The sequence below is a fragment of the Asterias rubens genome, chromosome 20 (assembly GCF_902459465.1).
Source record: "Asterias rubens chromosome 20, eAstRub1.3, whole genome shotgun sequence".
Lineage (NCBI taxonomy): Eukaryota > Metazoa > Echinodermata > Asteroidea > Forcipulatida > Asteriidae > Asterias > Asterias rubens.
The window spans coordinates 8,734,366-8,746,728 of record NC_047081.1 but is presented as its reverse complement, the minus strand read 5'-3'; the positions used below and the strand labels follow the sequence as shown (position 1 = coordinate 8,746,728).

At 38.3% G+C, this 12,363-nt stretch overlaps 1 protein-coding gene across 11 annotated transcripts in view; it reads right to left on the bottom strand.

Annotated features, from left to right (window-relative positions):
- LOC117303636 (calcium-activated potassium channel subunit alpha-1-like) overlaps positions 1-12,363 on the bottom strand; it is a 97,207-nt gene that overhangs the window by 7,058 nt on the left and 77,786 nt on the right. For 5 of the 11 annotated variants that reach the window (XM_033787852.1, XM_033787857.1, XM_033787854.1 and 2 more), the window contains 8 exons: positions 12,192-12,272; positions 9,415-9,487; positions 8,436-8,576; positions 5,770-5,886; positions 2,849-2,857; positions 1,715-1,832; positions 980-1,204; positions 22-349 (listed from right to left, as the gene is read on the bottom strand). In XM_033787852.1, coding sequence (XP_033643743.1) covers positions 22-349; positions 980-1,204; positions 1,715-1,832; positions 2,849-2,857; positions 5,770-5,886; positions 8,436-8,576; positions 9,415-9,487; positions 12,192-12,272 — 1,092 coding nt within the window. The remainder of the gene's footprint in view (positions 1-21; positions 350-979; positions 1,205-1,714; positions 1,833-2,848; positions 2,858-5,769; positions 5,887-8,435; positions 8,577-9,414; positions 9,488-12,191; positions 12,273-12,363) is intronic. The other 6 variants (XM_033787856.1, XM_033787860.1, XM_033787858.1 and 3 more) reach the window with 5 other exon arrangements.

Below are 12,363 nucleotides of genomic sequence, written 5' to 3'. Positions count from 1 at the left end.
TTTGACCACAGCGTCAATCACCATCACTGTCATCCGTTGTCTTCAGCACATCCTTGTAATCCGACGGTCCCGACGGTCCTGACGGACCCTCATCATCTTCCTCTTCAGATGAAGATCCAGGACCAACATCTCCCTCTGAATCCTCCTCATCTTCACCTTGATCTTGAGCGACGAGGAGCCCCACTGAGTCGTCGAACATCATCGCCTTCAGATTCAACGACGCTAAGATGGTCTCCTTGTCTTGGAGGCTCTGATCCTCGGACGTGCTGTCGTTGGCCGAGAGGATGACGCACATGTCGCACTGATTGACGTTGGCGGCGCGTAGGTCAGCTCGGCTGAGTGGTGAACCCTTCAAGGATTTCAAACAGTTCACAATTACTCAACGTTAATCAATTCAGTCACTACAACCTGTCAGTACAGATATTTTCACATCGTGAATTATTAGAAAGTACACTCGGGTGAGCCCCCGACAAGGTCTAATCGAACGATCACACTCGCCCTCTCATGGTGACGGCATGTACAGGTCACCCCCAAGTGACCCACTCCACAAGCAGGGCACTTGGGGCTGACCCAGGTGAGCCCCGTCAAAGCTATTCGGAACGTACCGGGCAGACCAGGGGCGACCCAGGGAAGTTAACCGAACGCACCCATAGAGTTCATGGATATTATTTTCAACAGTTTTTAAATTTTGAAAAACTTTCTACGGAGGTCTGCTGATCTCTTTGATTAGGTCCAAAATAGTTGCAAATGAGCATCAGGGTATAAAGATAAAAGGCAACTCATTAAAATTAATTCAGTTTGTTGCTTGTCAAGGCCGAGCTGATACAAGCTCTTTTGTATTTCCGATCAGCAGAATGTGGGTTCGAGTTCTGTTCGAGTCCTGTTTTGAAACTGTTTTGACAATGTCTTGGGTTTATCTGATATTCCATTCATTTTTACATAAACATCTAACCAAAGAAATCACCACGGTAAAACTTACATTCATGATATATACTTTGGGGAAGTTCTTCAACGTCTCCCATTCCCTGACGATATACTGAAGATCTCCTAACACGACAATCGTCTTGAGCTCCTCAAGATGAAAGTTACTCGCTCTCAGCGGCATCACAAAGTTTCTCATCCCAATAAGCGGGGAGTTTCTATGTCCGAACACACAGACTACAACGTGACCAGACAAGTTCGTCTGTTGTGCCTCTTCGCGTGTCTATAAAAGATCACGAAGTTCAATGCAAAGTTTTAAAAACTATTCAGAAAAAGTTTTTAAAAACTATCAAGGTAATTGTCAAAGACCAGTCTTCTCACTCGGTGTATCTCAACATATGCATAAAATAACAAACCTGTGAAAGTTTGAGCTCAATTGGTCGCCAAAGTTGCGAGATAACTACTGTATGAAAAAACAAACACCCCTGTCACACAAAGTTGTGTGTTTTCAGATGCTTGATTTCGAGACCTCAAAATCTTATTCTGAGGATAATCAAATTGGTGGAAAATTACTTCTTTCTCGAAAACTACGTCACTTCAGTTGGAGCCGTTTCTCACATTGTTTTATACTATCAACCTGTCCCTATTACTTGTTACCAAGTAAGGTTTTATGATAATAATTATTTTGAGGTAATGTATAACCAATAGTGTCCACTGCCTTTAACAAAAACAAGCCACATTTTGGAGGATGGTGGAGGATATGGCAACTAAAAAAAAAAAAAAAAAACCTCACCAAGAGTGCATAAGCTGACGTTCTCTCCTTGCACCAATGGAACATTCCGGTGGAGTCAAACTGATAAGTCACATCCCCGTCGAAGACATCTGGAAGATGCTTGAAGCGTGGACTCACCCTAAGATAATAAAGTTGTCCGTTACTAAAAGAAATAGCTCTGTAAAATCAAACTTCAAGAATAATATTTCAGGACAACAAGCTACGGGTAATGTCAAGGATAAGTGGTGTTCGAAGGTTTGCATGGTGTGGATCATAAGAAAATATTTAATTGTAAACTGCGGATACAACCACAGGGCTCGAATTAAACACTGGAACAGGCCAGAGACCAGTGGTTTTAGTGTCAGGCCAGTAAACTCACGATCGGACAAGTCTGGCAGTCTTGTGCTTTTCATTTTAATATTTATACCCCCACTTTATAATATGGTGTTCCAATGTTGACTTTGCGTTTTGCAACTTTATATACAGTACCGATCCTCAAATACCAAGAGTCATAATTAGACAACATCTTCTCCATAAGTCTTGGTACTTGTTGAAACAAAAACAGTTAATTAACTTGTTAAGTCGGAAAGGAGTTTTTCTCATTATCGATTCTGGTCTTGGAAAACCAATTTTTGGTCCAGCAAATATTGAGCAACGAGCCCTTCTCCGAAAGTCTTGGTGCTTGTTCAAACAAAAACAGTGAAATGCTTGTTATAAGCTTTGTCAGAAAGTAATTTTTCTCATTTTGATTCATGGTCTTGTTTAAAAAAAATGGTCCAGCAAAAGTAGAGCAACAAGCCCCTGTGGTCTTGTGGATTTTCCCTCCAAATTCAAGCCCTGAACCAATGTATAAGTAGACTTGACTCAAGCCCCAATCCCGTGCCTTCCCCCAGGAAATAACTGTTTTAAGTAGGTGGGTCTTTTGTAGGTGGGATTTTGTCTTGTGCGCATACGCACTCCAAGTTACTAGGCTACACAGATAGAGCAGAAATTTTGCACTTGCCCTATAAGCAGAGAACAGTGATCGCAAGTGCAGAATTTGGCGTTAGGCAGAGCCATGAATCTTGGCCCTGGTTGCCTGTAACCTGCCTTGTGTAACATGGAATTAAGAAAAAAAGAAGACGACATTTTTGCGACTTCTTAAAAACCACTTACCTACTGGTGCTGAGGGTTCATGTGCAAGGGAGAGCAAACAGGTCAAGCAGGGAGAAAGTAAGGGAATAAAAAAAGTTAAGGTTAACTTTTACATGACGGCAAAGAAAAACCACTGTTTTACAAGACATCTTCAAAAATTTAATACAAAACAATCGTTTCTATCCACTTCTTATCACCCAGAATCCATCAAATTCCAACAATTGATGCATTGCAGCAAAGCTAATGCAAGTCAAACATTTTACAGGCCCAAGATTTCAGTGTTGAGCAAATAAGCTCATGACAGGACAAGACTAGTGTTTTTTGTTTCCTTTTTCTTTCAATTCAACATCTTTATCTCAAAAGAATGATGTTCAAATGTTGAGTTTGAGTCTCACACATATCTTTCAAACTGCAGATTATCACCCATGAAACAGACAAAGTAAATCTTCTCTTACTGTTTTGTTCAAATGAAACAGTTTAGATGATAAAACTGTCTTCTCATTTTGATTCTAAAGTATCAATTCCCTTTTTTGATTCATGTATAAATAAAATCCTGCTGCAGTAAAATGTCCGAGCTACAAGTCCAACCATCTTGTGGATGTTTCCCCCAAAATGTTGGTTTGCAGTGTGTTGGAATGTGGTGGTTTCAAGTAGGTTAGGGGTTAAGTGCTGTTAGGGTCAAGGGTCAAGGGTCAAGCCATCCCAATACCAGTGAGTGTGACAAGGAGATGTTGCATCCAATCAAAACCACCACCACTGATGAAGTGAAGATGATGGTTGCTAAGGAAATGGTTACCAAGGAAGAGGAAGGAATGAGAGGAAGTGAACTGCATTGTGGTTAATCTTGGTGAGGATCGTTCTCATGTAATTACTCTCCATGCCATGACCTTTACACCCTAGCCTTAATCATGTTATTTCTAGCGAGAACTCACACGGAAAACACCCTCTAAATTTTGATAGAACACTCTGACAGCAAGGCATTTCATTCAATAAGCCATTTGCATGTTAGATTTGAATATTGTCTGGTACAATGACGTGCTTGATCACGATACCAATCAAATTTGAATTCCTCAGACTATCGAGACAGTTGCTTTGTCGCACAATTCGGGGGCAAGCTTTTTGATTAGTTTTGAAGAGACGGTGAACACACAATTCTGAATGAGTGTGTATAATGGCACAATTGAACCAGGTAAGGTTGCTATGCAAAGGCTTGCCCAAACCACTTGACATAGCAAATGTCTTTATAGCCTGAGGAAATCCAATGAAAGTGGTAATTTGTATCTCAGCAAGTCATATGACTTTATTCAAATCGAACTTGCAAATGGCTTATTGGCTTTTATTGGGAAGTTCAAACACTGCTCATATCACATTTTTATTTGAAATGGTTTATTGATAAAAACAAACAGCAGATTGCCAAACTGTGTGACCGTTTGTACCAATAATCATTAAATAATTTTGTACAAACCAAAACATGTTCTGTCAATCACTGGCAATGTGTTTGATAGAGGTACGTGAGGAAAAGTTTGCTGTAAAAATTATAATTTAAAGGTAGGGTCATAGAGTTTTTTTTTTTTAAGCCTAATTACTGATTTATTTTAAGGACCACATTATTGAATAAGATACAATAAAAGTCATGTATGAAAATTTCAACTGCAATGCAGTGGCTACTTGCTGAAAAAACAGCAGAGAAATGCAATAGTATTTTCACAAGAACGTCGAATCCATCCACATTTAGCGGGGAGACGGCGGGTACCAACCGCATCTCTCTCATTGGCATTCGCGAACGGAAGATAAACATTTCAGCTATTTGCAAGTAGATTTCTGTCACCCTAATTCTTCAGTGATTTGTATGATCTAAGAATCATTCTGGCTATTATTATAGCAAGTAGATTGGAGCTACATTGTACATGTACCTACAAGGTTCATCCGCTAGAAAAATATATAACATTGGGTGCGTTCGATTAGCTTCCCTAGGTCGACAACGATCTGCCCCCAATACGTTCGAATAGCTTTGACGTCATTTCAGGGGCTCACCCAGGTCAGCCCCCAGTGCCCTGCTTGTGGAGCGGGTCACTTGGGGCAGGCCCGAGGTGCATGATGTCACCACGAAAGAACGAGTGAGATTATTCGATTAACTCTTGTCAGGGGCTCACCCGGATGAGCACTACAGGGTCGACCCGGGGAAGCTAATCGAACGCACCCAATAAAAGTGCTAGGGAAGACGCTTATTAATCTAGTTGTTCCTTTTCCACAGGGGGATTCTAATAACTACAAAAGCTTTACGGTTAATGAACTCAAGTTCCCAAATGGAAATTAAATTGCAATGTTAATGGATATGATATTGTTGAGTGATGTGAGAATCAACATTTTGATAATTTATCGATAGCGGAACGTTACTGGAATCAAACACCCAACCAGAAAGAAAAAAACATTTCTTTGTTGGGAGGGGGGGGGGGTGGGTCCAGTCAGAAGCTATTCAACCTGTGACTGCCGTGTAGCCATGGACCACATCCAAGTTCACAATACAACCTTGGAAACGACAGCAGAGGGATCAAGGGAAACTGCCAACATTAAGTAAATTACAACTTAAAAATTCCCTGCTTAGCAATTTTGAGCAGGACACCAGTCACAAATTGTACACCTGACATGGAAGTTTGGCTGGTAACCTTATCCAGGTCAGGATTTGTTTGTTGTGCTTAGCTATTTGTGTGCTTAAACATGTTTATGATATCGCGCCCCGTTTGGAAAACCAAGGGTTATCTGGAAACTAAAAAAGTGCCCAGTATCGTCAAAATCATCAAAATAATAAATTCTCACATTTAAATAAACATGCAAGTGATGAAGGAAAGCACCGCAATCACCTGTGAACCAAATCAAACCCAAGGCAGACACCCACACAAACAATGTGTCAAACACCCTGACAGACACCCACACACACCCACCAAGTTGGCTTCATGTTGCGTTCACCATTTGTCAATTTCATCCTTAGAAGAAGATGACCAAGTGACCCCACGCATGGACGTGGTCGGTCAAAGCGGATTCGACGACGAAAAGCATAACTGATGAAAAGGTGCAGTACAAGAAACAAAGGAATAAATATTTTTTCATATCATAGTAGCACAACGAAAAACACCCGCTGCAATGGAAGTAGGTTTTTAACAAAGGATGTATAAATATAAAAAATTAGTGATGTACAAGTATAAATGTATGCATTGCAGAAGAGTGCCTTTTTCGCTTGATACAAAAAATGACATGAATGGTGTGCCATTGTTCAATCATTGTGGTTTAAAGCCATTGGACACTTTCGGTAAACAGTATTGTCCAAAGGCCCACACTTCGTGTATCACAACTTCTATGTAAAATAACAAACCTGTGAAAATTTGGGCTCAATCGGTCATCGGAGTCGGGAGAAAATAACGGAGAAACCCAACCTTGTTTCTGCATGTTTTGCCGTGTCATGACATGTGTTTACAGTAACTCCGTAATTCTCGCTATCGAGAATTGATAATTGTTTTAATGTTTTCTGAAATTTCGTGAAATAATATTTCAAGAGAAGTCTTTTACCATTACCTTCTGTAAGCCCTGTAAGTTATTTGTAAACCTGTGAACTTTTTTTTTTTTTCTGTTCCGAAAGTGTATAATGGCTTTAAAAAAACTATTCTAAATTAACCAATGATTATGAATAATGTGTTATGACATAATGCCCAAGTAGAACCTAGTCATTTGATTGGAGAACTGGAAGTCACACGACATTCATTAGTCACAGCATGCGTTTTCATTCCATCCTTTTTTGCCTTTTAGAACACCCTGTGTGTGCATGCGCAGGCCAGCGTCCACTTGCGCAATGGTTGGGAGGCTGGACGCTTGACGTGCAACTATAAAAAAGTGTTTCACAGTGCTAGTTGCTTAAGACACTCACGCCCTTCAGCATTGATGATAATAATCGCGCAATTGACTACAAACCAGCCTTTCACAGCTGTGTACAATGTGGCCTCGTAGTGGATGCCATGATACAATCTTGTAAAATTTTTGTGCGATTGTTTTTTTTTTCTTCCTCCAATTGACACAGATCTACCTGGGTGTTATACAAAAAGAATAATAAACGTTTTGCATTCACGCAAGGGAGATAATATTTTCATTCGTTGAAAGATTGAATGTTCAATTCAAAGAGTCGAGTCATTCCATCTTTCAACTCATGACGATATTCTCTTCCTTGCACTCATAAATATTCAATTAGAATAAAGAATTTGGGTACTGTTTGTAACAAAAAACACAATGTCCACAGATTTACATTATTTTCACTGTTTGAAGATAATGAGAGTAGAAACCTCACCTAAGAATATTAGTTGCTGAGGTGCTGTTGTTTTTTGAGAAACGAGTTAAACAATGTCATGAAAATACGTTCTTACATGCTCAAATAATTTTTGTCTCATGATCACTGAGACAAAAATGATTTACATGACATTGTTTTACTAATTTCTCAAAAACTACAGCACTTCAGCAAGTAATATTTTCAGGGAAGATTTCTACCATCAATATCTTCAAACTATGTAAGTTTAAAGCAAATCTGTGGATATTGTGTTTATTTGTCCTACAAGAAATACCCAGACCCTTTCAAGACCTTAAAAACTTGAGATGTTACCAATATCTTTTTTTTTTTTTTATAATTAAAAACAAAAAATACCTAAGACAGATGCCTTCTACTACCAATATGAACAATATCACTTAATGAATATGGACACACATTTTCTGGGGGAAAACAATCAACCATGACAAGAGTAATGGTTAAAGGCAGGGTATACTTTTGGTAATCTTTCTCACTTGGTGTATCTCAACATACACATAAAATAACAAACCTGTGAAAATTTGAGCTCAATTGGTCATCGGAGTTGCAAGATAACTATGAAAGACCCTTGTCACACGAAGTCGTGTGCTTTCAGATGCTTGATTTTGAGACCTCAAATTCTAAACTTAACTCTCAAAATCAAATTCGTGGAAAATTACTTCTTTCTCGAAAACTTTGTCACTTCAGAGGGAGCCACTTCTCACAATGTTTTATACCACCAACCTCTCCCCATTACTCATTACCAAGTGATGTTTTATGCTGATGATTTTTTTGAGCAATTACCAATAGTGTCCACTGCCTTTAAAGGCAGGGTATACTTTTGGTAGTTGTCAAAGACCAGTCTTCTCACTTGGTGTATCCCAACATAATGCATAAAATAACACACCTGTTAAAAAATATGGCATCGATTCGTCATCAACGTTGCAAGAAAATATTGAAAGAAAAAAAAACCTGTGTGTGCTTTCAGATAAAGACTGCAAGCATAAAAAAAAACTACTATGACAACATTTGTTTTCTCATTTTGATTCTGGTCTTGAATAACATCATTTCTGGTCCAGCAAAAATTCTGAGCTAAAAAAAAAATCTCCACCGCCCCCCCCAAAAAAACAAAACCCAAAAATAAATAAATGAAAAATGAATTTGAGCCCTACAGCAGAAAAGTTGAATAACATTAGTTGTTTTTAACATCTACACGTGGTAAATAATACACAGTTCGCCCACCACCTGTACCCACCACCAGTTCCGAATGGAAGCACCCTATACCTTGTGGACCTATCCTTCTTTCGTGGTCTGGTGGTGTTGATGACGTTTGGTTTATTTGGTCGATCGTACCAATCATCTTCACTTACATCCAAACCCTCTTTCTTGATTCGGTTAGAGCTACATGTATGCACCGGTATGCAGCTTGAGTGTGTGGTTAGTAGTAAACACAGGGACAGAAAACAGTCAAACAAATTTGCTACATTAACAAAGGTGGTTTAACATAAAAAAGACACCCCCCATCCACAAAAAATATACATATTTTTGTAATTACGCCCTTAAAATCAATTCAGGTTTTTTTGTAACTGCTAGTGCCTTTAAATCAATATTGATGAAATAAATAAACCATTAATAACAATTTTTTCGTTTTTTTCTTCTTTCTTATAAAAAAAATATATGACATTTGCAAATTAGATTTGAATAATGTACAATGACTGGCTTTGTCACAATTTACCATTTAAGATTAAATTCCACAGACTAAAGAGACAGTTGCCACAAGCCTTTTTGAGGTATGGCGGACACAATGCTACAACACTGTAAAGTTGTGGTAAATTTGTGCGCATTGACCATACAAATAGAACGTATGTTATTCAGTGAAAAGCGCATTTTAGGCGACGCAGCGTTTACACGTAAACCTAATGACCACCAACATGGTGAGCGTGGCATAAGTCGCGGCGAGTGACGCGCGCGTATCACGTTCGCCATACCTCAAAAAGGCTTATAAATCATGGTTCAGGGCAAGCAAGCTTTTTCCTAAAGAGTCCTACATGTAGGAATAGTCCAAAGTTAGAACGACATTTGTGAAACCAACGGCTGGATACATACAATAAAATACACAAGAATACAAAACAAAAGCAGCTAAAAATTACCTTGAAGAATACACAAGAGTTCTAAGAAGTCATAATGAGGCCTAAGAGTTGAAAAAAAAACAGGGGAAAAAACAAGTATTGACTACTTGAATACACTGAAGGTGAAGAATTACCTGTTATTGGTCAGCACGAGTCCGTTAGTCTTGTCCGGTTTGCCGCCCTCAAGGTTCGACGGAATGCTCAGTGCTAAAAATGGAAAAAATTAAATCCAACTGAATTAGAACAAACAAAAGGCAACATTGACCTTAAAGTTTCCAGTGAAAATTGGAATCACTCCTCATTTTATTCAAAAGTTTTGGAGAGGCGAATTATCCAATAAATATAATAGATCCATGGATCTAAAGGCACTGCACTGTACACGTTTGGTAATCGTCAAAGACCAGCCGTCGATTTCACAAAGAGTTAGGACTCGTCTTATCTGGAGTTAGGACGAGTAACTTGTCCTAACTTAGGATTAATCTTAAGGTCTGCATGCTACAGTGTAGGGTTGGGACTCGTCCTAAGTCCTAAGATTAGTCTTAAGTTAGGAAGAGTTTTGTGAAATCTACGGCTGTGTTCTCACTTGGTGTATCCCATCATAAGCATAAAATAACAAGCCTGTGAAAATTTGGGCTCATTTGGTCATCGAAGTTGCGAGAAAACGATAAAAGAAAAAACACCCTTGTTGGACGAATTTGTGTGATTTCAGATAGGAGTAAAAGACTTCTAGCTAGAAGTCTTTTATTATTTTAGTAAGAAATTACCTCTTTTTCAAAAACTACGTTACTTTAGAGGGAGCTGTTTTCCACAATGTTTTATACTCTCAACATCTCTACAATGCTTGTAACCAAGTCAGTTTTTAAGTTAACATTTGTTTTGAGTAATTTCCAAATGTGTACCTTCCCTTTAACTAGAATTAGCTGTTTTAAACCGCTTACCAACCATTAGGACCTATAGTAATGATACAAAATAAAGTTCCAGATTTTGTTAACAAATGCATTCGAATGGAGTACATTTCTCCTGGCAGTCCTGTTCTTGTCTTTAGCCAAGAGTTTTAAATTTATTGTGTCTGGACAACTGCAGCTCTGCTTAAAATCTTTTATTTATAAACAAAATGCAATAATTCGTCAAAAGGACCGTCATTAGTTTAGGAAAAAATATTAAAAAACTTGTTTAGCGTCATGCCTTGTTGAAAAAAGAAAGGAGCAGGGCCTTTTTTTTTCCTTTTTTTTTTAATAGCCGCCACACAAAGACCGACTGGACTTTTGTTTTGTATAAGATTGTTAAGATGTATTTTTTTCTTTTTCTTTTAAAGGGGCGGCCTCTTAAAAGGAAGCTGGCGAGGACGCTTAACATGTTTTTTTTTTGCCTTGGATCATTCCATGCTCTCAAAAGCTGCATTCACAAAACTGTTCAGAATTTGGGATTTGAAGAGCAACAAAATAACAGACAAAAGCATCTAACTATAGACGACATGGTTGAAATCCTGCCGACACTGAAAACAAAAGTCATGCTGAGAGAGGGTTATTCATAATACTGGTGCTATTAGGTGACTTGCAGCAGGATACTGATTGGCTAGATGTGGTCATGTGACAAAGCATTAAAGCTGAGATAGGCTTCAAAGGTAGGGTCATAGATTGGTTCTCGTGAAAATTCAGTGATAGTTTTGTTGTGGTTTTCTCAGGAAGTAGACACGGTATTCAAATGAAACTTTCATGGGTGACTTTTTTTTGTATCTTTCTTGATAAATTTTTCTATAAATCAGCATTATACAATGTAGGTTGATCAAAGCTAATCCATGACCCTACCTTTAAGTCAAACTAAATGGCGGTAAATAAAAAAAAAGCAGAGTGGATATTGCTGTAGGTGATTGAAAGAAATATCTGTTAAACAATCAGACTATTTACAAATAATGGAAGTTTTCATCAGATCAGTTATGTATATTGACAGAGCATTCCACAAATAAAATGTGGAATACAAATAACAAGACACAATTATTTAAGCCACTTGTTATGGTTAGTTTTACATTATACATAAGTCGTGCAAATCTGTTTTAACTGGGCGACGTGCCACCCCTACTAATTAGAACAATTTCAAAGAAAAGGTAGCCAGTTACAAATAAATTAACCTTTGGAGACCCTTTCTGCTAAGCGTTTATGTCTTCAGTGTTAAGCAAATAAAATGTGCTTTAAGCAACTTGACACTGATATTAGTTCTCCGTCATCGCAGTTACATTATAATCACGAAGCTCTAGACAAACTAATAACGAACAATCTCTTTCGATTTATCTAACTATTTTTTTACGGCATTTCATACAACTATTTACTACTTAACAGGTTAGAGGATTGCAGCGACTACTACTAGCTTACGGGCTGGTAAGCACTCAACAATACAATTGTACAATTAATCTACAATTAAACTGTGTCACCGTCTTTGTGTTCTGATATACTTATTGTGGTCTAATCAAGTTAGTCATCAATCAAATTTGTAGACCCTAAATCAATCATTCCCAAAAATAATCGGATAATTATGTGAAAAAATGAAAATAATCAGTAAAACAGAACACTATGCGACGGTTCATCCTGGTAAAAAAACATCCATTCTTGGCTTATGAACATTCATTAGGCGTTATAAAGTGGTGAACCAGCTCATGAATATTCAATGAGCCTTCCTTAATACGATCCATTCTTGTCCGCTGGCTTATGAATATTCATTAGGCTTTATAAAGCGCTGAAGCAGCTCATGAATATTCAATAGGCCTGCTATACAAAAAACATCCTTTCTTAGCTGATGAATATTCATTAGGTGTTAAAAAGCGGTGAGGCAGCTCATGAATATTCGGCAAGCAAATTAGAACACTAGTACACGGCTAAGTGCTGGCGTTATGAATATTCGATGGGAGTCCGCTTACCAGAGTCTGGATTAACAACCAGTTGTCCTTTCACCCTCTTCTCTTCAGGTGTGTGTGTTATGGCCATACTTATGTTAGCAACTTTAACGGTTAGGAATCACAGCAAACCGCGCAGGGGAAAGGGGGGGGGGTAAAAAGGGGGTTTAAGAAAACAGGTGTATCAGGTGATAAT